Here is a 24,931-nt window from a genome sequence, read left to right as displayed (position 1 = left end):
TTTCACAAATCAGACACTGTGCTATAATGAGAGTCTAATGTCCCCTTTATAATCTAGGCCAGGTTTGAAAAGAATTAGAGTGATGGTCTTTGAGCTGGACCTGGTTTGATGCGGTCTAGATGGTCAAAATCAGTTGAAAACTGCAATTAGAGCAGTTTCACAAATCAGAAATATGTTTCACAAATCAGACACTGTGCTATAATGAGAGTCTAATGTCCCCTTTATAATCTAGGCCAGGTTTGAAAAGAATTAGATTGATGGTCTTTGAGCTGGACCTGGTTTGATGCGGTCTAGATGGTCAAAATCAGTTGAAAACTGCAATTAGAGCAGTTTCACAAATCAGAAATATGTTTCACAAATCAGACACTGTGCTATAATGAGAGTCTAATGTCCCCTTTATAATCTAGGCCAGGTTTGAAAAGAATATGTGTAAGGGTCTGTGAGCTGGACCTGGTTTGATGCGGTCTAGATGCTCCAAATCAGCTGAAAACTGCAATTAGAGCACTTTCACAAATCAGAAATATGTTTCACAAATCAGACACTGTGCTATAATGAGAGTCTAATGTCCCCTTTATAATCTAGGTCAGGTTTGAAAAGAATTAGATTGATGGTCTTTGAGCTGGACCTGGTTTGATGCGGTCTAGATGCTCCAAATCAGCTGAAAACTGCAATCATAGCATTTTCACAAATCAGAAATATGTTTCACAAATCAGACACTGTGCTATAATGAGAGTCTAATGTCCCCTTTATAATCTAGGCCAGGTTTGAAAAGAATTGGAGTGATGGTCTGTGAGTTGGACGTGGTTTTGTGTGGTCTAGATGCTCCAAATCAGCTGAAAACTGCAATCATAGCATTTTCACAAATCAGAAATATGTTTCACAAATCAGACACTGTGCTATAATGAGAGTCTAATGTCCCCTTTATAATCTAGGCCAGGTTTGAAAAGAATATGTGTAATGGTCTGTGAGCTGGACCTGGTTTGATGCGGTCTAGATGCTCCAAATCAGCTGAAAACTGCAATCATAGCATTTTCACAAATCAGAAATATGTTTCACAAATCAGACACTGTGCTATAATGAGAGTCTAATGTCCCCTTTATAATCTAGGCCAGGTTTGAAAAGAATTAGAGTGACGGTCTTTGAGCTGGACCTGGTTTGATGCGGTCTAGATGGCCAAAATCAGCAGAAAACTGCAATTATAGCACTTTCACAAATCAGAAATATGTTTCACAAATCAGACACTGTGCTATAATGAGAGTCTAATGTCCCCTTTATAATCTAGGCCAGGTTTGAAAAGAATATGTGTAATGGTCTGTGAGTTGGAGGTGGTTTTATGCAGTCTAGATGGGCAAAAGCTGTGAAATCAACTCTTTTTTCCAGCTGTTTACACCAATAGGAGAACCTTTTTGAGGTCAATAAGAATTGCATGCAACATTAAAAACGAACAAAATGCAGGATTCATTCTATAATGTATTCTCATTACATATCCCCCCTATATACCTATGTTTTCCAGTTCATGAACTCGCTTGAAAATGGTCGAACCACGCCATCTAGAGGCGTTATTCCACTTTTTAAGGTGGACTGGAAAATTCCAATCGGGAGCTGCGAATCGGGAGCCAACTTCAGCCTCGTTGAAGGGAAAGTAGGGAAGGTTCGCGGCAAAAAACTGATAACGCGAGATCCTATAAAGGAAGGGGAGGAGAAACAGCAGCGTGGTTCAGTGGGTTCAGGGAGGGTCTTGCAGCATGCTCAAGGCAAGAAAGAGAAGCTCACATATGACCAGGCTCAATTAAGGAAGGTAACCCAATTAAGGAAGTGTGTCATGATGAGATAGGATTGACATTTGGTCTGGCAATACTGACAGCTGATTTTTGGTATTTGGCAAAGAAATTGTGACAGTTCCTTTTTTTTGGGGGGGGGGGGGGGTGCACTTGTGTTAATTTGATAATAGGATGATTATACAGATATTACAGCAAAACTACAGCATTGTTTTGATCAATATTGTAGGAATATTTAGTGATACATCAGGTAATCAGAATCAGAATCAGAATCAGAATCAGAATCAGCTTTATTGGCCAAGTATGCAAACACATACAAGGAATTGGGCTCCGGTTAGCTTTGCTCTCAAGTACACACAGAGTACACAAGTACACACATATAGAGAAAAATAAAAAAATAAAGGAGAAAGAAGGTTACACATAGTCAAGGCAAGAATACTTTGTAAAAAATACTTTGTAAAAATACTCTTTTTACAGTGACTGCTATATACAATGTGGTGACTGTGCTATATACAATGTAGTAAAGTGGCTATTTTTAAATATGAATACCGTATATTAGGAGTGTACAGTCAAAGTGTACGGGAGGTGTGCAACAACGTTTGTGAACAAGATTTATACAGATATTGCATTTTTATATATGAATATATAAGGGAATGTACAGTAGTGCAACAACGCTACGTAGGATTGTAAACAAGACTTATACAGGGATTGCATTTTAAATATGAGTATATAAGGGAATGTACAATAAATGAGTGCAGTAAAATGTGCAACACTAAACAACAGGTTTCGTAGACAAGGATTATGCAGATATTACAGATATTACACGGTACACGGTACAGTTGTATGCCGTACATAGATACATAGTTATAGACATGAATAAGAGTGGTGAATTAACAATATACTATGGAGTAATGTTTGTCATCATGTAACCATTAATCCAACCTCAATACTTCAATTTATAAAAATGGGGGCTTTGTCGTTTTCTTTCTCAGAAAATTGCAAGATGGCGACCGAGCTGGTTGTGAGTCCAGACATTGCTCCGGGAAAGGACAACCGCTTTCACTTGTTGCGCTGGCTCAACAAGCTGCTGAATATCAGCTTCACACATGTGGAGGAGACAAACTCAGGTACCATCACATTAGCACAACAAACACTGCACCGCTTCAGAGAACACAAGCTCAGCACTTTCATATCTATACTGTATCTTACATAGCATAGAGAGCCGCAGGGATGACGTATTTTTGTAGTCGGAACGCGGAAGTCCCGGACTTCATGGTTCTTCACTGTTTCTGCCTATGGGATTTTTGAATGGGTTTTTGGCACAATGCTTCAAATAAGGTCTCTGGGCAACGCAAGCTTAATCAAACGCGAACCAGTGTTCAGCGGGATAATCTTCACACATGAGGACCACTTTCATGAGTTGTGAAGCGTAAATGCGAGCCCTAGAAGTAAAAAGCTCGTGCTAAGCTAATCCAGAACTACACACAGTGTCGCATAGGCTTCCCCGTCACGTCACCACTCAACCTGGAGCGTTGTTGATGTGTGCGCTGCTGTGCACTGATTACCCCGGGCTGAACCAGGTGAGGGAAAGAGAATTTCCGTGTTCGTCCTTTGAAGTGATGACGTTATTGACGTATAACATCCCCGTCGACTCAACAGTGTAGTCTCATTTAGCCGTTTGCTAGCTAGCTGCCCTTTTAACGGCACGTAAAAGCTTAAAAACTCATAAAAGGGGCCCTCATGTGTGAAGATTATGCTGCTGAACACTGGTTCACGTTTGAATAAGCTTGCGTTAACCACAGACCTTATTTGAAGCATCGCGCCAAAAACCCATTCAAAAATCCCATAGGCGAAAACAGTGAAGAACCGGGAGTGTTAGTGTAACGGCGTTGTGTAGGTGGTACTTGCAGCGACCCATGTTAAGGGCTTGTCCAGGGGTGGGTACGAACCGCCGACCTTTGGCTTGGGAGTCCGACATGTTAACCGCAACACCAAGAGAGCTAGCTCCCTTGGCGGAGCTGATTAACATGCCTTTATACTGGGGAGTGAGTTTAACCAATCCACTCGCTACCATACTGGACTCACGAGGAATCCGTGCTGATTCACCTCGGTTACACTAGCATCGATGTTTTCCGGACTCATTCCTGCGACTCTCTGTACTGAACTGTGTGCGTGTCCGTTCGTCCCTCTGCAGGTGCATGTTACTGTCAGCTGATGGACTGGCTCATCCCCGGCTCTGTGGACATGAGCAAGGTGAAGTTCCAGGCACAAGGCGATGAAGACTATAAGCACAACCTCAGTCTCCTTCAGGAGGTCTTCGAGAAGAGAAGCATCGCCAAGGTCTGCACCTGTTCCTCTCACGTATAAACATCACACTGTTCTTTTTAGGGATGCACCGATACTGGTATCGGTATCGGGGGTATTGGTTTATTTAAACATGTCCATCGACCCCTAATTGAGTACTTGTATCGGTACTCGGTATCGGCAAGTATACAAACGTAAGTTCTCGTACTCGTACTCGGTCTGCAAAAAAGTGGTATTGGTGCATCCCTTTATTATTATGATTATGATTATGATTATTATTACTGTTCGTCTCTGTTTTACTGGCATTTATTGAGTTAATTTCCAAAATGCTATCTAGCCATTTTGGGGGGTAAATAGTTGAAGTTCATAATTGAATTATGTCTATTGCTTGTTGTGGCAGGCATTTACATTTTTGGATTTCGACCTGAATGACTTGTCTTGTTTCAGACCATTCCGGTTGAGGAGCTCATAAAAGGGGATTTCAAAGCCAGCTTTAACATGTTAAAGTGGTTCAAAGTGTTCTTCTCAGACAATGTGAAAGATAAGGAGTACGACCCGTTAAAAGCTCGGGACGGCCAGGAAATTTCCTGTCCTATCCAGTCTTTCAACAAGAGCACCAGTTCTCCTAGACCTAAACCATCACCTAATCCCAGATCCAGTGAGTCTAGGAGAGCCAGTGAGTCTTCTTCCATATTTTCTTTCGGTGCCATAGCCTTAAAATAAAACAATGCATGTATTATGATCAGCTCATCATAATCGTGCCGTCATCTTTTTCTTTGTCAGGGAAAGCCTGGAACGGCATGGAATCAGATGTGGACAGGAAAAATCCTTGCCGTTTCGATGAGGAGTGGAAGGAAACCTACGACTGGGTGGAGCGCAGCACTCTGGGGGAGTTTTATACCTACTGCCGCGCGTGCGACATAAACCTGAACACTCTTCACTCGGGCCTTTTTGACCTCAAGCGACACGTGGCGACAAAGAAACACACGAAAAGCGCGGAGATGTTCAAGGGCAATGAAGAACCACCGGCATGCAGCGAGGCGGCTATTCGCTTTATTCAGAAGCACTGCTACTCCGGCTCCGCCGAGGTGTCCGGCCTTTTTACGCGCTATATGCTGGGGTTGCAGTACCCCAACGATATTGTGTCCGTTTGCCAAAACACTCCTTACTGTGTGTACATCTATGGAGGGGTAACACTTGGAGACGATGACACCGCGTCTGTGCTCCTCGTCGGGTTCTTCGACGTCAAAACCTCCGGGCACTCCATCCGTCTCCTGGATGCTCTTCAGTCTCCGGCGGAAGCTGCAGGGGAGCAGACAGCGGCAGCGGTGGTGGAGACCCTGAAGAGGTTTGGCTTCCCCGCTGCTAACCTGGCCGCTGTTTACTTAGACGGTAACGGCGCGGCCTCGGAGCACATCCGCTCACAGCTCAGGGAGCTCAACCCCAACATCGTCGCCTTCGGAGGGCTGTACACGCTGGCGGACGGCGCTTGCCGCGACAGAGTTACGGCGCTCTCCAATCAGGCTCAAGAGATGATCGTAGACATCCACGCCCACCACTCCGCCTGCTCCGTCAAGAACGACAACCTCAAGGATCTTTTTAGGTCCGACAGCAACGCGGACACTCTGTCGTTGCATCCTTTGAACCGTAGCCACGTTCACTTTTGCCTGCAAGTCACAAAGATCCTGGGAATGTGGACGGATCTCATATCATATTTTAAGTCTTGTGACAAGGACGACGACAAAGCCAAGTCAATCTGCTCCCAGCTGCAGGACCCCAAACTCAGGGAAACATTTATGTTCCTGGATCAGGCCATGAAGCCGCTGCAGGCTTTCCAGAAGCATATCCAGACGGGCGAGGGAGCGTCCCAGGCCGACCTGGTGCACATCTTAGAAGAAGTATTCTACGCCTCCTGCTTCCTCCACCCGCAGGCGGTCGTACGCTTCCTCAAGGAGCACCAGTTCGGAGCCGAGCTCGGTCTCGGCGGGTCCACGTTGGACAAGAAAGAGTTGCTACTTGTACAAGAGGAAGCCTTGTCGTTCTACGCGGCGCTCACGGGCAGCCGCAGCATAAAACCCAAGAAACCGCACGGGGGTCTGTGCGACGGGGTCCTCAGGAGCATGGCTAACCTCCTGAGCCTCCCGAGCCTTCTGAAAGTGACGGGCAAAGCGGTGGGAGAGCTCGGGACCAAACTGGGAGTCTGCGGCACCCCCGACGAGGTCAACCAGCTCACCAATAAGTTCCTCAGGTACCAGCAGGCTGAGGAGGGAGAGAGAGAAGAGGGAGAGAAGCTGGAGAAACACTGGGCCGGTGTGCTGAAGGACACAGAGTCCACCTCCATCCTCAGGAAGCTTGTTTTGACCCTGCTGACCCTCCCCTGTCCTCCACTGGAGGCTCAGCGGGTTTTTACCCAGGTGTGTAAATTGAGCTGCAAACATCGATATCGTGATTTGAGACTAGATGTTATCTGGGATTTTGGTATTGGGAAATAACTTAAATGTTATGTCTTCCTGGTCTTAAAGGCTGCGTTACGGTAAAGTGATACCATTTTCTGAACAGTGATATCCATATTACCTATTACTAATTATCTAAATTTTCTTGTTTGGCAATAACCTATGAAAGCATGAATACTAACCCCCCCATAATATTGTCACATTATCAATATCAAGGTTTTCGGTCTCAAATATATATCGACCAGTCTCACAATCTTGTGTCAACTTCACTCTGAACAGATGTGCTGGAACTAAAGATATTCTTCGGTCAGAAGGTCAGAAGGTGTGGTGTGTCTTTGTGTTTGAGTTTGTGTGTGTTGTGTTGTGTTCACGTGCTTGCATCAGGCCGTAGAGAACGGGGACGCCACGCTGTTCAGCGAGAGTGAAGCCATGACGGAGAGCGAGCAGGAGTCGGGCCAGGAGGCTGACATCGCTCGGTCCGACAGCGCCGGCAACAAGGCCACGCCCCTCAAGCGTGGCAGGAAGAAGAAAGCCAATCATGATACATCAGGTCAAATACATTTGCATGGAACTGTATTTAATAAGCTGTTCTATATTTCATTTATCGTTAGATGATGGTAATGATTATTATGATATCAGTCGTAGTAAAAGGGCTTATCGTGCCCTTATAATAACTGGGATGTGGAGGCTAAATGACGTCACATCCGTTTCGTTAGCGTTCCATTTGCAGAAAACTTGAGCTGGGAAGTTCACTGTTCATTGGTCAGATCCAGTCGCTAGCCAGGCTAGCCATTGTTAGCAATAACAGTTGATAACATGGCATTTTGCGCATACAACACTGCAGCAACATGTCCACACAGATAGAAGTTAGGCAGTGCTGTGTGTACAGCTGATTTAATGAGACACAAACAAAACAGACGTGCTAAACAACATTACTACGATTATAACTACTGTTGTTGCGCGGCGCAGCCATCTTGGATTTTTGAGGTCGGGGCTGCTGAGGCTCCTATGAGTTTGGAATGGGAAATACCAGCTCTGGTGACGTCACCGTCCCAGCTCATGACCTTTGAAGTCGTAAGATTACCAGTTCCCAGTTATAAAGGAATGCACGATTAGCATGGATTTGGCATGTTTTACTTTCACTTTGATATGGTTCAAACGAACTTCAAAGGCAGCTACACCTCCACTGCATAATGTTATCACTTCTCTAGAGATGTTTTAGATGTCGGCAGTGTCTGGCATTGTATTTATCTATGCATCTATTGTTTTCTAGGCTTGAATGGCATTAATGGGACAGTGAAGCAATGTGCAGTGCACCTTACAAAGTTAACCGGTAAGTCAGTTCATTATTATCATATAAATTATTATAATCATAATTATTATTACTACTAGAAATATGGTGCGCTCATTTCTGGCTTCACACGCTCATTTCTAGCACGCTCCGCGCTCACTGCACTTTGATCATATCCGACGTTAAAGGGATAGTTCACATTTTTTAAAGTCTAGCCGTATTTGCTACTTACCAACGATGATGTTGATTGGTAGAGATCTTTCTCAGCACAATCCATGCTGTTCCTCATAGCAGCTCTGGAAAGTTTGGCAAAAATGAATGCAAAGTCAATGCGGTCACACTCCTATATGTACAAGCTGACTGAAAACAAGTACAGCTAGACTTTAAAAAATGTGAACTATCCCTTTAAAGTACTGAATTTTACCTGTACAAAGTTGAGTGAAAGTTTGCATCAATGAACATCAGGTTCACGATCTTCATTATTATACTGTTTTGGGTTGAGATCCTGCAGATCTTCAGTTTGAACATGTCAGAAGGCAGATATCACCTATCTGCTCTCAACAACAAACATCTTCACGTGGTTTGTATTGTAAATTGCATCATCTTGTCTAGCCGCTAACATCCTTTTTCTTGCCCTCCTTCACTCTATCTTGAATAGTTTGAAAGGGTAAAAAAAAAAAAAAAAAAAGTTTGTGTAGGTCTGATTGGAGTCATATATTGTATTTATAATGTTTATTATTTTGTGTCAGTGTGTTGGCACTGGAAACAATTGTTGTATTTAAAATGTGTCTGAATAATCCCGTAAGGGATGGGCTGCGTGCAGCCAGACACGAAAATAAAATATTCATTCATTCATTCATTCATTCTATTTTCTTACAAAGGGCCAAATAAAGAGAGAGTTGGAGAGGATGGCGTCAGTCTGAAAGAGGTAATACATTTGTACAATCTGTTTGTCTGCTGCTTTTTAATCTACTACAACTACAACATGGAGGAGAAGCAAGTGTGTTCAAAAGTTACATTTTGTATGACTTGGTTATGTTTACTTTAACTGCACCTAATATCTCTAAGTCTTATCATTTGACAATGGAAACAAATCAAAAGAAAACAGAAGCATTACTTTTTGTTGCAATCATTTTAGCTTAATTCAAAATCCTAAATTGCACTTTTTTTTTTTAAATTAAACCTCTGAATTTCCATTCCTTTTTTAGACTAACCATACTAACAGCCTTTTACCCTTTCCTTACGTCTTTATTCTTTCCTCTTTTATCTGCAAGGGACAATCATGATTGGCATGGCGAGAGGCAATTTGTCCCTGTATGAAGGTGTGTGTGTGTGTGTGTGTGTGTGTGTGTGTGTGTGTGTGTGTGTGTGTGTGTGTGTGTGTGTGTGTGTGTGTGTGTGTGTGTGTGTGTGTGTGTGTGTGTGTGTGTGTGTGTGTGTGTGTGTGTGTGTGTGTGTGTGTGTGTGTGTGTGTGTGTGTGTGTGTGTGTGTGTGTGTAAGAAGAGTGGTAGAGAGAGGTGCTGAGATGAGAGAGAGCATTGTGGGGTGTTCACTTGCATGTGTGTGATGTACAGTGTTTCCCCTAGAAACATTTTCAGGCCTGGAGGGATTACAAAACGTACCCCGACCGCATCGGTGGGGGCGACGCTAAAATTTTAGCTAACCTGTTCGACGTGTTCGCATCTATGATCTCAAATGGCATCCCAAGTATCATCATACTATTATGGGATGCGATGCAAACAGTTGTATTACGGGATGTGCGTTTCCCAGGCAACGACACACGTTGACACGTTTTGGAACAGCGCCGCACGCTGGCACGATGCTCCTGAAAGCAAAATGCTTATTGTTTTGAATGATTTGGCATCTTCTATTACTGTCAACACTGTCAACACCAGTATTGTTGTATTGTAATAATATGCCATAAAGGTTTATTGAAATTTTGGGGAGAGCAGGGAAAAAAAAATAAAACTAAAAAACTAAACAAAACAAAAAGATTGTGGCCTGGCGGGGGTGTCGTTGGCCTGGCGGGCCCGCCAGGCCTGTAGAATGGTAGGGGAAACACTGAGTACATGTGTGTAATGAGAGTATATTGTCTCTCAGGATTCCATTAGGGGAGGTTTTGGCTGGGAGAGCAGCTTACGCCAGAAGCCGCAGTCCCGTACAGTGTTTCAGGCCGGTGCTGGCACCTGGGACGCACCTATAGGTCTTGATCAGGACGGCAAAAAGGAGTCCCAAGATGAGTTGGTAGGTATACTCAAGTATACTACCAGAGTGACTCAGGGGCCATGAGAGGCTTCTCCGGGGTAGTGCAGTAGTAGATTCCCTGCCTACCAACGCGGGGGGATCGCAGGTTCGCGCCCCACATGTTACCTCTGGCTTAGTCTGGCATCCATATAAAGGCACAATTGGCCGCGTCTGCGCCGTGGGAAGCCAGATTAAGGGTATGTGTCCTGGTCGCTGCGCTAGTGCCTCCTCTGGTCGGTCAGGGCACCTGTTCGGGGGGGGGAGGGAGGGGAACTGGGGGAAATAGTGTGATCCTCCCACGTGCTATGTCCTGCTGGTGAAACCCCTCGCTGTCAGGTGAAAAGAAGTGGCTGATGATTGCACATGTATCGGAGGAAGCATGTGCTAGTCTACAACTCTCCCCAGGTGGTCAGAGGGGGTGGAGCAACGACCGGGACAGCAGGGGGGATTGGCCAAGTACAATTGGGGAGAAAATGTGGAAAAATAAAATGATCAAAAAATAAAATAAAAAGAGAGGCTTCTCTGCTCCCTGAAATGTAAACAGAGAAAAACACAACTGTATGATTTACATTTCACTCTCTCATGTGTCATCCTGCACTGTGGCAACACATCATTGCATTGCATGAATCCACTTTTGATTTGTTTCGTCACTCCTCTCTCTAACATGACTTAATTTCAGATTTCTCATTCGCTTTGTTCACATCTTGCCAGTTTAAATTAGAGTCAAGACGAAAATATCAATGCAAGTATTAAAATGATAAAAAATTTGAGCGCTACACCATCATTTCTGTAGCCTCAGTGACGAGACTCTTAAGCTTGTTTCCATGCCGGTAAATAAGAGCAACTTGTCACTCCCATACTGTATATTTCAAATCACAAAGTTCATGTGGGGGAAAAGGAAGTGGTTCTTTTCACTTCCTTTTTCATTGAACCGGTAATTATGCTTCCTGCTCTGCACAGCCAACCGTGTGTGAATAAAGCAGACGTTGATGCAGGCCTGCCTTGCTCCTGCTCTGCCTCTCTACTCTTGTCACCTGAAATGTATCATTAATATTAATTATTAATGAATAAGATAAGCGAGATTTAATCAAATTGACTGGTTGTAAATGTAGAAATACCATTTAAGTAAAGTTATCGGCAAACACAATCACAATAATCTCTGGTTTCCTGTGATATACACACACACGTTTCCTTCCTAAATCCCTTTGATCTGTTATTTCTTATTTCACGGCCAGTGCTTCTAGGGTCGCTACTGTCACATCAAGAAGTTCCTGGATATAGTTTGTTACAATAGCGTTAGCTCAAATGCTAACGTTAAACACGGATGGACATTGCTAACACCATTAGCGCCATGTTCTGGGTTTTACAGTAAAATAAAAACAGATTTTGGTGGTCTAACCTAACCTAACCAACAACGTCCACCTTGTATAAAGAAAAAAGGAAATTGACCCAGGGGCCACACTGGTTAGCAGTCTTGAGTAGGTTGGCTGATATGTTTGTCCGCCGAGTAGCGTTCGGGGGAGATGAGCGCTACATTGCTTGGTCATATACATATAACACATAACAATACAAGATGCCTACAAACATCTAACGTTACATCAAACTAAGGAACATGCTATCACAAATGGCCACTTCCATCTTCTGTATGAATCAACTTGAATAGAGAGGCAAAGTGAACGTCACTTCCTGCTTCGGCACTGTACCAGAGATTTTCATCCGCCATTTATTTTCCCATAGACATTTCGTAAAATGCTTATAAAAAGAGTTTTACTTGGTCAAACCAAACGGTTCGGCTATATTTAGAATCGGGAGAGACCATAGAACATTTCACTCGGACCAAAACCTAAAAAAACAACATTGAAAAAATATTTTCTTTAAACCCAAATTTTTTTACGTTTTGGTCCAAGTGAAATGTTATGCGATCTCTCCTGTTTCTAAATATATCTGAACCGTTTGGTTTGAACAAGTAAAACTATTTTTATAAGCATTTTACAAAATGTCTATGGGAAAAATAAACGGCGGATGAAAATCTCTGGTACAGTGCTGAAGCAGGAAGTGACGTTCCACTTTGGCTCTCTATTGGGAAGGACTAACACTGCTACAGAAGCCTCTATAAGGACATCCGCGTCACGTCACTACCTTAGCTCCGCCTCCCTCCGATGGACAGCCAGAACGTACGAATCGTACACCAGCGTGACCGGGACACTTACCAAATGTGGTTGATTTTCAGGTGAAAGAGACTTCCCCGTCCAGTAAGAGCCCCCGGAGCGCAAAACGGGTCTCCGCCTACCAGGTAATATGAGTACCTGTTTTGTTCTGTGACAATGTTCTGTAGTCATTCTCAAAAGCCCTTTTCAGACATGCAGTGAACTCCTGAAGATATCCAGACCTTACTCGGATGGGGTGTATGCATGATTGTCTGTTGTGCGCAAACGGATCTTCATCACCCAAGCCCCTAGTAGTACAGTGGTTCCAGACGAGTATTAACGAGTATTATGATGCAAGGTTTCTGTTTCATTTGTTGAAATACAGTTTTTTTTTCTCCAAAGGTGAGAATTTGAGTGCTTTATTAAGCCAGATTGCTAGTCTGGCTTAACTGTCGTGTGCTTCCTCCTTTGCAGGACGGGAGGGCCTTTCAGACAGGAGTGCTGGTGTGGGGGAAGGTGAAAGGCTTCTCCTGGTGGCCGGGGATGGTAATGCCCTGGAAGACCAAGTCCGCACCGCCGGGTATGCGGAGGGTGGAGTGGTTCGGCGACGGCATGTTCTCAGAGGTTAGAAGTCAATCTGGTTTTGATCTGTGTGCGTGCGTGTGCCAGACCTGCAGAAAGAGTTGAAATGTGTCTATTCATGATCAATTAATTCATCTAGCTCGCTTAATTGTTTTCTGCTGCAGATCTACACACAGGGGCTTTTGTCGTTCAGTGTCTTCTCTACGTGCTTCTCCAAGGATTCCTACGCCAGCTTGCCCACCTACAAGAACGCCATCTACCAGATCATTGAGGTGAGAGGCAACGTCACACAATCAGAAGCACATCATACCCGATACGATCGACGCAAGATCGAATTGCAGCTCTGTTGTCTGTGTCTTTTGTTCTTTTGAATATATGCCTCCCTACCAACACTAGCCCTATATTGTGTACAACAGAGGTTTCCCAAAGTGGGAGGCCGGCCTCCCCAGTCGCCATGGGGGGTTCCAAACAGTTTCAGGGGAGGCTCAGTGAATGGAAGTATTGAATAAATATTACATTAGTTATTACATTAGTTATCAAACGGAGATCACATATAGAATAGCCGAAATGTGTGTGACTCCCAGAGTCAGAAGCAAATAAATGCCTTCAGAAGATCTTTTTATGTATAATGATGTAGTCTGAAGTCAAACAGCAATATCAGGCTATCTTGGCTCAATTATTGATCAAATAACGTAATCAAGATCCCATAGGCATCTAGGAACTGAGCGTAACTAAAGAAGTGAACTGCGGGGGGCCGGGGAGGCTTTGTCCGAGGGCCGAGGGGAGGCCTGAAGTGTCAGACCTTGAAAACCTTTGGTGTACTATATATGGAGCAGGCAATTATGTTCCCCTTGTCCACATCGATTGCAAAGATAATTGTCTGTTGCATACATTGTACAGTACACAATATAGTGCTAATCTAATGTAGCTCTATATTACGTGGCATGGAAATGTACCTCACCGCTAAATGGAGAATTTCACAGACAGTTTCCCTTCATGGCCGTGACTCTGTAATGTTGCGTGGTGATTTTTCTGACCTGCTTTTTGGTTTCAACTCATGTCCTGAAGGGAAAAAGTCAATTCTCATCATCACTCATCATCATCATCATCATCATCATCTCTTTCTTCATGATTGCGTTTTCATGATTGGATTTTCAGACGCATTATGAAAATCTCCAATAAACGCTCACTTGGGCTCACGTCTGACTAATGAGAAGGCTTTGGATTTTGCTAATACTGTAGAGTCGGGTGGTGTCCTGATACATGGGGTATTTGAAAACATCAAATAAGTGTACAATACATTTTCTATTAAAATATCACATGCTTGATATCATTCTTATGGAACAGTGCCAGTATTAGTTGTGGCTGGAGGGGGTAATTGCACTGTTAGTTAGTTAGTTTAGTTAGTTAGTTAGTTTATTTCGATCAGAAAGAAAAGAATATTCACAGAATAGAAAAAAAACAGAAAAACAAAACAAAAGATACATAAGGCTGACCGAAAGGGTTTTAGGGCTGAAGCTAGCTAGCTTATTAAATGCCCTTACCCTTATTCCTTTACGTTATATGTAAACATATGCAGTACATATGCATACACATGGATACATACATGCATTGATTTACACACACAAATAGCACTAATTATTCATACATGCCTATACACACATAGGCTACCTACCACATATACATATAATTACACATACATAGCTAATACCAAACATACTACAGGAAATACAAGTGACCCATAAGTCCTGATTATGTACCATCACGTCTATACTTCTCCAGAATAATGTTTCTATACTTTTTTTTGAATTGCACAAGATTTTTACTTTCTTTGATCTCGTCAGGTAATTTATTCCACAGTTTCACACCACAGACAGATACGCACATGCTCTTCAGAGTGCTATGAACAATTGGTTGTTTGAAATTCAATCTCCCTCTTAGCTCATAACCACCTTCTCTATCACTGAACTGTTTTTGTATATTACCAGGAAGTAAATTATGTCGCGCTTTATACAGAGTTTGGGCGGTTTTGAACTCCACCAGATCCCAAAACTTCAGCGTCTTTGATTTATGAAACAGTACATTTGTGTGTTCATGATAACCTACCTTATTCACTATCCTTATTGCTCTCTTTTGCATGTTGCATGTTAACAATACAGTACATTTGTGTGTTCATGATAACCTACCTTATTCACTATCCTTATTGCTCTCTTTTGCATGTTGCATGTTAACAATACAGTACATTTGTGTGTTCATGATAACCTACCTTATTCACTATCCTTATTGCTCTCTTTTGCATGTTGCATGTTAACAACTTTGAAACAACTACTCTGACAGAAAGATGAGGGAGATGACAAAGATGACATCAGAACGCCAGCTGATTGGGATCAAATTATTTTATACAAGGTTTGCATGAACAATGTTTTAGCAAAGGATGGAAATGAAATGATGGGCGACTCTCTGGCACTGAAAAATATCTTGGTGTCACTCACAGGTATTACTATAGATTACTATAGATACTATATAGATCAGGGGTGGGCAACTGGCGGCCCGCAATTTCCTTTTTTATTTTTTTATACAAGGTGGACGTTGTTGGTTAGGTTAGGTTAGACCACCAAAATCTGTAAAACCCAGAACATGGCGCTAATGGTGTTAGCATTGTCCATCCACATACTGTTTAACGTTAGCATTTGAGCTAACGCTATTGTAACAAACTGTATCCAGGATGCATACTGCACATGCAACATTACTAATCTGATTAATATGACATATTTAGGTGATGTACCCCATCAAATTGCTGTAGCAGGCTGTTTTAATGCTAGAGCAAAGTTTATGGTGTCATCTGAATGGAAGAATTACCCAATTTGAATATGAAAAATATAAATGTTGCTACAATAAACTTTGATTACCAGTCCTTTTCATCAAATGAGTAGCTATAATTGGGAGTGATGGTGTCAGAGTAGGCTACTGGTGGAAGTGCACAGTCACAATCTGGCCCTCTGGTAGCGAGGATTTTTTTGTCTCTATCATCAAAGTTGCCCATCCCTGATGTAGATTGTGCTGACGCCATGGCAGCAAATGTTCCCCAAACTCACAGCGAGCCCCCAGATGTTGACTTGAGCCTGTCATGTTCAGTTGGCAGGTGAGCGCTGTGGGAAGTCTTTTACTCAGGAAGGAGAGAAGGAGGGAACTAAAGAAAAAGAACTGAAGCTGATGCTGGACTGGGCTTTTGGAGGCTTCCTGCCTACAGGACCTGATGGATTCACACCTCCTGACAGTATGTATATCTGTACTAATCCACCCAGTCCTATAGAGAGGCAAAGTGGAACGTCACTTCCTGCTTCAGCGCTGTACCAGAGATTTTCATCCGCCATTTATTTTCCCATAGACATTTCGTAAAATGCTTATAAAATAGTTGTACTTCGTCGAACCAAACGGTTCAGCTAACGCTATAATCGGGAGAGACCATAGAACATTTCACTCACACTTAAAAAAAACGACATTGAAAAAAGATTTTCTTTAAACCCGCATTTTTTTTTAACGTTTTGGTCCCAGTGAAATGTTATGCGATCTCTCCTGTTTCTAAATATATCTGTACCGTTTGGTTTGAACCAGTAAAACCAGTTTCATACGCATTTTACGAAATGTGGATGGGAAAATAAATTGCGGAGGAAAATCTCTGGTACAGTGCTGAAGCAGGAAGTAGGCGGTCGCTTTGCCTCTCTATTCATGACCAATACCACAGACTGCTGCTAGTAGGAGGCCTGGTTGCCATGATTGATTACAGCAAAAAAAAGCTGGACTCACAAGTAGGCGCTGCATTTTTCCTGCTCTGGCCATTTGTATGTATTTCTAGGGGGCATGAGTGCTTTCATTCAACTTTTTTTCTTTCATGACCAGTGTTTCATCCATAAAAAAAAATATTTGCAATTCCATTTGTTCTGGTCTTCAAGATTCTGCTGTAAAGGCTGACTCCTCAGACTCCGCCCTGTCAGACTACCAGCCGCCGGCCAAAAGGAAATTTGTTTGCAAAGCTAAAGTAGTCGCGGCCGTCGTCACCCACAACAGAGGTACGCATGACGTGTGTCGCAGCACATAAGCACACCAACTATACTCGTATGTCGCATATTAATATCATCATTATCATTTCCAAGTCTCATTTCTTTTCATGTTTTTACTTTACAGAATCAATGATCAAAACTGTCACTGAGAAAGGGAAAAAAATTGAAGGTATGTTTTTTGGGGGGGGGAGTACAAAAGAAGTGTTATCTTACTGATTTAAGGCCTTTCAATATTAATATAAAGTATTTATTTGTCATTCCAAGGTCATATTTTGTCATTTTAGGTTTCTGCTTGTCTTGTGGATCAAATGAGACTGAGGGGTTCCACCCGCTCTTTGAAGGGAGTCTTTGTCTGAGATGCAAGGTAAGTAGTTTATTCAAACGGGTCCCCATTAGCTGACGCCAAGACGACAGCTAGTCTTCCTGGGGTCCAAGATGGTAATCTAATCACTAGTTTGATTTGGTCTGCGCTTTACGCCATTCCGGCCCAATCGGAAAAACACAGCTACTGTTCATTTACCTGAATGCTGTCAAACGACACTCTCACTGTTTGCAGGAGAACTTCATCGAGACGCTTTATCGCTACGATGAAGACGGCTACCAGTCGTATTGCACCGTGTGCTGTGCGGGCTTAGAGGTCATTCTTTGTGGCAACCCGAGCTGCTGCAGGTAAGATGCTCCGCTGTCATCTCTGTGACTATTCATGACCATATCGCCCAGCCACAGTATATTCTACCTGTTCTGCTCTCTCTCCTCTTCCCCCTTCCCCTGCTCCCTCCCCACCTCCGCCCCTTCCCTGCTCTCTCCTCCCCCGCTTTCTCTGTCCCCTCCCCATCTCCTCCCGTGCCCTGCTCTCTCCTCCCCCACATTCCATCCCCCTTTCTCCCTTTCTCTCTGTCTCTCTCTATCATATGATTGTTCAATCATGTTGTTATTATTACTACTGTAATTGTTACTGTTGTGTCAGCTAGATTTAGCTAGACATATTCTCTGTGAAGTCATCTGAGGCATGCTTAGGGATGGGTATCGTTAAGGAATTAACGATACTAGTACTCTTATCGATACTCCTTATCGATCCGGTACTTTAACGGTACTCTTATCGGTACTTTTTGTTATTTTTAAGAGAAAAAACCCAGAAACAAATGGGACTGGTTGTTGTTGGTTCTTTTTGTTATTTTTAAGAGGAGAAAGGGGGGTTTGTACTTGGACCAGCAGTAGAGGGAGGAGGGGTGGGAGTAGAGGGAGGAGGGGTGGGACTCGGAGTGGGACTGGGCTGGTTCATTGTAGCTGCAGGCTCAGCTTAACAAAAAAAGTTGCAAAATCTTAATGGGTGCGTTTTTATTATTAATGTAAATATCCTAAAATATCCTTCTACCACACTATGCCAATACAGTACCAACATTCAGCTAGGGAAAGCATAATAAAAATAAAACAAGACAGTATCTGTTTGCTGCACTTCCCCCCAAATCATTAAATATCCCCCCCTGCTCTGAAAGTAAAATGTCTGAACGACAACTGAGATGATGACCGTCACCTGACGATTTATATCAGACTGGATTTATGATGATGAACACACCCAAACAGTTGGGAAATGTTTTACTACTCTTGTCTTAATCATTACCACGTTCACATTATAGTTACCTGATGAGGTAGACTGGGTAACAGCAACCGTGGCATCATTGACAGGAGATGATGGAGGGCGAGCTAGCTTGTCAAAAACGGTGCATTTCTCCGTTTGAATGTGATGCACTTTGGCTGAGTGTTTAGATAAATTGCTCGTGTTTACACCTTTTACTAGCAAAGGTTTTATTGCACTTGTGACAACGTGAATTGTCACCATCGACTCGAGTGAAGTACAACCACACTTTAGATTGCTTCGTTCTTTCAGCCATTCTTAACGTGTGCTCTGCTCAGTTGCAAATTCATCTGCCTGCCTGCCCCTTCCCTGTTCCCTGCATGTGTGGTGTGTGTGCTGTAAGGCACGCCCAGCAGCCCCTCCCCTCTCTCAGTCCTCACTCCACTCCACTCATCTCATCTCGGCTGCACTGGCAGCAGCAGCTGTGTGTCTCTCTCGTCTGACGGAGAGCAACGCGGAAAATATTATCCCTTTTCTCGTTCGGAAATCGCAAAAAACACATCATAAGCCTGTCTTACGGAGTTGGTGAGATAAAATGTGCAAGATAACGTAACGTTTATTTAGCAATTATATAGCCTATAGAGGAAATCTATTTTCTTAATTTCTCCACTCCAGACAGTACCGATAAGAGAACCGTTAACGTGAAAGCTTATTGATCCTCCGGTATCCCGAAATACGGCCCCGGGGCCCGTTTGATACCGGGTCTCGGTACCCATCCCTAGGCATGCTTGTGAATTAGGGCTATACAAATAAACTTGACTTGACTTGATCTCTCTCACCTCTCCAGATATTAAATAAATAAGAAACAGTGGGGATAGTAAATAACAATGAGATATCTCACCTCGTTCATCACCTTCTTTCAGACATCCCACACTAATCACCCTCTATGTCTGCCCCAATTTGCACTTCCAGTCTCTGCTGGTCTTTTTTGCTCATCCACGTGTATCTGTTGCCTTTTTCCCCCCCAGGTGTTTCTGTAAGGACTGTGTGAACATCCTGGTGGGTCCGGGCACCTTTGAGAAACTGAAAGACGTTGATCCCTGGAGCTGCTACATCTGCCAGCCCTCCACGTGCGACGGGAACCTTCGACTGAGACGCGACTGGACTGTCAAGGTCCAAGAGTTCTTCACCAACAACAGTGCCCAAGAATTTGTAAGTCGCACGTGCATCATCTCTCCTAGCACCTTTCTCCCCTCGTTCACAGTCCGGCAGTCTGTCACACCAGTTCAACTTCACCAGGAGACCATGCTAGTGTGAGTGTAAATTCTCACAGTCTCACTACTTTTGATGGTTGCACTAACTAGTTCCAAGTTAGGCACAAGTTACAACTTAAAACATCTATAAAAGATGGGTTAAATCTAAAGACTGCTATACAAATAAAGTTATTATTGCTTTGTTGATGTTTGGTGATCTTATGTCTCCATGGTGCAACTAAACAAAAACACAGGTTTAGTGTCACGCTAACAAGTTTCAGCATCACTTTTAATTTAGGCTTTACCCTAAAGGACCTTACACATCAAGAGTGATGCGAATATACGGCACGAAATTGTGATGCGAGTTTTGACCCACCTGTCAATCACAGCCACAGATGTGTACATGTCGGAAGCGAATTTCAGAAAAATCGACGTGGTTCGGAAAAAAAAACACGCCGCAATAACGCTCAGCGAAACTTCGCCGTTGGTATGCACCGTTGCATTGACTGATATAGGCTCGGAAAATATTATTGACGATGTGTAAGGACCTTAACTTGGAGCCGAATGCACATCCAGCTGGTGTCAGGCTGCATGTACATTTCCACTGTCCTGGGTCAATAACAGTTTTCAAATGAGTCTTCTTATTACAATAATGGTTGGTTATTTATTTTACCCAGGAGCCCCACAGAGTCTACCCCTCCATCTCTGCAAATCAGCGCAGACCACTAAAGGTGCTGTCCCTCTTTGATGGCATTGCAACAGGTTGGTTTGTCTTCTTATGTAAATGTCATATAACTCCACCGACTAGGGACCCCCCCATGGACATTATCCCACGGACACTTAAATGACCTTTACTTGACCTTTTACATCATTTACATGGACATTATCCCACAGACAATTAAAGGACCTTTACTTGACCTTTTACATGGACATTATCCCACGGACACAACTCCCCCGTTATATATCACTTAAGGACTTACTGGACATTTTACATGGACCCCTCTATACAGTATGTCACTTTAAAGGAATTTTACCTCGCACTTTATCATTTATAATTTTAAGATTGTCTTTCTGTGTGCTCCATATTGTGCTATTGCTGTGATCGCTGCGCTGCATACTGCACAAAGACAAATTCCTCATTTGTAACATGTTTACTCACTATGGTTATTCAAATTATTTTGAATCTTGAATGTCATGTTTGAGGCAAACTATTCAAGCAGAGACTATGGAAGCTTCAACCAGATAATAATTACATAATGAGAAGTACTGAGGAGTTAATGGCAAAAAAATGAATGCATTTTATATAGTCTAAAACAGTGGTTCTCAAAATGGGGGTACGGAGACCCCCAGGGGTCCTTGGGGGGGTTCCAGGGGGCCCCCAGCAAAAAGGGGAATAATTTATTTTCACTATAATTCAATCCATAAGTAACACAATGACAGAATGTATGACTATTTTGGTTATGGATTTCATACACTTTCTGTAATACAACATAAAAAATAAAAAAAATCCTATCAGATGGTAGGTAGCCTGGTATCCAGTCCCATATGAATCGCAGTTGTCAGCAATCTTGGGGCTGGATTAGCAGGCTAATCAGATGGGGGGACCCTGGGATAAACTCTTATCAAATGGGGGTCCTTGGTCTAATTTGTGTCAGTTTAGGGGCACTAGACATGGAAAAAAGTCTGAGAACCACTGACTGGTCTACAACATCCATATTTGTTGAATGAGTGAATTGCTTGTAACTGTGGTGCCCTGACAGGATACCTGGTGCTCAGAGACCTGGGCTTCAAGATCGAGCGCTACATTGCCTCGGAGATATGTGACGATTCGATCGCTGTGGGGATGATCAAACACGAGGGGAAGATCGAGTACGTCAACGACGTGCGCACCATCACCAGGAAACATGTGAGTACAACTTAGATGATAAACATGATTAAAACAAAGAAATAGCTAAGATGCCGCCATGAACTTTATCAATGAGTGGAGCAGAGTTTGAATACAAATAACCGACCACCCAGTGTTTTTTCTTTTCTTTTCTTAAAATTCCTTTCCTTAAAATGTATTTTTTTTCTCTTCGTCTTTTTTGACTGATTTTACATCCTGTGTCCCACCGCTGTATAGAAATGCTTAGTGGTCGAAATTTCAGCCTCCTACTGTAAAAATTGTGCCCGCTAAAGGGTAGTGAACTTTTTGTGGACTGACTGACTGACTGACTTGACTGACCGACCAACCAGACAGACAGAGTGACTTATAGAGCTGACTGACCGACCAACCAGACAGACAGAGTGACTTATAGAGCTGCTGGTCGCAGCTAAAAAACACAAGGAATGTAAAAAGGTTTTTGTCACACCTGATCAGCTAAATCACAATGTAATAAAACATCAGACGTCACCTGTAGCTCTGCTGTCATGTGTTGCAGCTCGCTGAATGGGGTCCGTTTGACCTTCTGATTGGAGGAAGTCCGTGTAATGACCTGTCCATGGTCAATCCTCTCCGAAAGGGCTTATTTGGTAAGGAGCCTACACATTTTGGAGCTTTTCTTATGTACTAGGCATCTCGCGCGCTCGATTCCTAGGCTCGCCCGCCCTGCAGCTCACCGAGCTCCCTCTCTCTCTCCCTCAGTCTCTCTCTCTCTCTCTCCCTCAGTCTCTCCCCCTCTCCTCTCTCTCCCTCAGTCTCTTGTGTGATGACATCATCAGTGATGTCACAATGATGCCACAATGCCTATGTATGATCTCACTGATGACATCATCACTTATGACATCGTCAGTTGCCGCAATTGCTCAAGTGACATCACTGATGACATCACCAGTAATTTATGACATCACTGATGACATCTGTAATTAGGGCAATCACCTAATAATTAAAAAAATCCGGCTCCGTCAGGTCACCCAGTCAAGTTCCAGCCCGATCGCACGTAAAACGGCATAGCTGTGGCCGGACAAAATTCTTGAAACAGACAGACAAGCAGAGTCCACATTGCCAAATGTATAGATAGATAGATGAGCCATTTCAAAAACTACTAGTAATTGATCAAATAATGGGTAAAGTAACAGGTAAAGTAACAGGTAAAGTAAGGTCTTTCTTTCCTCCTGCAGAGGGCACTGGGAGGCTGTTTTTTGAGTTCTACCGCATGTTGACCATGATGAGGCCGAAGGAAGACGACGACCGTCCTTTCTTCTGGCTCTTTGAGAACGTGGTCTTCATGAAAGGGAACGACAAAGCAGACATCTGCAGATTCCTGGAGGTGATGATTTGTGATTATTACCAAACTGTCCCGTCAACCTGATGGCTGAAAGCTTTATTACTGATGATTTCCCTTCATCTCCAACTTTCAGTGTAATCCTATTCTCATCGATGCCGTGAAGGTCAGTCCTGCTCACAGAGCGCGCTACTTTTGGGGAAACCTCCCTGGCATGAACAGGTACATGCACCATGTTTCTTACGATTATTTTCATAATCGATTAATCTGTCGATCATATTCTCGATTAAACGATTGGTTGTTTGGTCTATAAAATGTCAGAAAATGGTAGCAAATGACGATCAGTGTTTCCCAAAGCCCAAGATGACGCCCTCAAATGTCTTGTTTTGTCCACAACTCAAAGATAATATCAGTTTACTGTCATACAAGAGTAAAGAAACCAGAAGATATTCACATTTAAGAAGCTGGAATCGAGAAGAATTGAGACCTTTTCTCTTAAAATTGTACTCAAAAAACGATTAATCGATTATCAAAATAGTTGTCGATTAATTTCCTGTCGATCGACTAATCGATTAATCGTTGCAGCTCTAGCTTCTTCTCCGTTATGCATCATCTCACACTGACAAAGACGTCTTTCTCTCAAACTGAATGTTCCGTGCCTGTCTGTCTTCCTCTTTAGGCCTCTTGCTTCAGCCCTAGATGACAAAACGCAACTGCAGGATTGCTTGGAAGTGGGACGCGTGGCCATGGTAGAAGCTGCGATTTGTCATACTTTCACCTTATCTTAAGGTTGTTGTTTGTAAGATGACAGTATAACTTGAAGCACGAATGCTTCATGAACATCGTTTTTAGATGCTGTTGTCGTGGCAACCAGGAAAGCTGGAGTAACAAATGATTTTTAAAAAAAAAACTCTGATTTGTCTACTCTACTTGCAGTTTGACAAAATCCGCACCATCACCACCAAATCAAACTCCATCAAGCAGGGGAAGATTAAAACACTGCCTGTCAGCATGAATGGCAAGGAGGACTACCTGTGGTCTACTGAAATGGAACAGTAAGAAATTCTGGACTAAGTGTATAAAATAACATTAAAGTCCCTGGAAACCAGAAATATTTTTTTTATTATTTAGCATTTTGAGTTCATCACATCACAGGAACCTATGTTAATAAGCCACCAGCCAAATTTGAACGATGATGAACGTCGCAAAGTATATAAATTTAGGTTGGACAGTCATGACAAAAGTCACGAGAATCAATTAGCTTTTAGACTCTCTTTTCTCCCGCGGACTGTGTGGGCGTGTCCCGTGTGTGTGTGTGCGTGCAGCCAGGACTGCAGCTCCTCCGAGAGAGAGAGAGAGAGAGAGAGAGAGAGAGCGAGAGAGAGCGAGGGAAACGGAGAGAGAGAGAAGGAAAGAGAGATGGAATAACTGTCAAATAAAAACCGTTTACAGTTTTCTGATATACTACTGATGTTCTAATGATACAAAGCTGGTTGAAAATGGGCGGAGTGTTCCTTTAATAGTTAGAAGGTTTTTGTGGATTTTGGTTTCCAGGGACTTTAATGTTAACATTGTAGCTCTAATGTCATGTTCAGTGCATACAGTAGAAACAACATTTTCCTAAAGCTCAGACATTGAAGCATAAAAGTTCTGGACAAATCATTCTAAGATTGGTGATAAAACAAAATTGCTGTAGAGAATATTAATACAGTCCAGCAAGCCGCTTCTGGGCCGTGACCCTCTGATTGAGAAGCATTTCTATAGAGGAATATATGAATGTTTACATCTTTTAGGCAAGCTTTTTATAGGGGCTGAATTGGATCAAAATGCACTTGAGGTGATGTTTTTTTTTTTTTTTTACATCTCTAACGTTTCCCATGTGATTGCCTTGTGCAGGGTTTTTGGTTTCCCAAAACACTACACGGATGTGAACAACATGGGTCGGAGCCAGAGGCAGAAAGTCCTGGGGCGTTCCTGGAGCGTGCCGGTTATTCGTCACCTCTTTGCCCCACTTAAGGATTATTTTGAATGTCAATAG

At 43.0% G+C, this 24,931-nt stretch overlaps 1 protein-coding gene across 1 annotated transcript; it reads left to right on the top strand.

Moving 5' to 3' along the window:
• Positions 1-2,781: 2,781 nt before the first annotated feature.
• On the top strand, positions 2,782-24,931 carry LOC310778829 (uncharacterized protein; the record flags this gene model as incomplete). Its single annotated transcript, XM_083639274.1, has 23 exons — positions 2,782-2,905; positions 3,973-4,118; positions 4,530-4,740; positions 4,866-6,496; positions 6,920-7,108; positions 9,928-10,071; positions 12,302-12,364; positions 12,693-12,842; positions 12,965-13,072; positions 15,936-16,077; positions 16,754-16,870; positions 16,986-17,030; positions 17,146-17,225; positions 17,418-17,530; positions 19,466-19,649; positions 20,368-20,452; positions 21,451-21,596; positions 22,111-22,201; positions 22,790-22,938; positions 23,030-23,115; positions 23,573-23,642; positions 23,830-23,948; positions 24,790-24,931. 23 exons carry the CDS (start codon positions 2,782-2,784, stop codon positions 24,929-24,931), a joined length of 4,335 nt encoding a protein of 1,444 aa, XP_083495400.1.

This window comes from Poromitra crassiceps (genome assembly GCF_964638095.1).
Source record: "Poromitra crassiceps genome assembly, chromosome: 6".
Lineage (NCBI taxonomy): Eukaryota > Metazoa > Chordata > Actinopteri > Beryciformes > Melamphaidae > Poromitra > Poromitra crassiceps.
The sequence above is the reverse complement of the archived record's forward strand: the minus strand, read 5'-3'. Positions and strand labels throughout refer to the sequence as shown.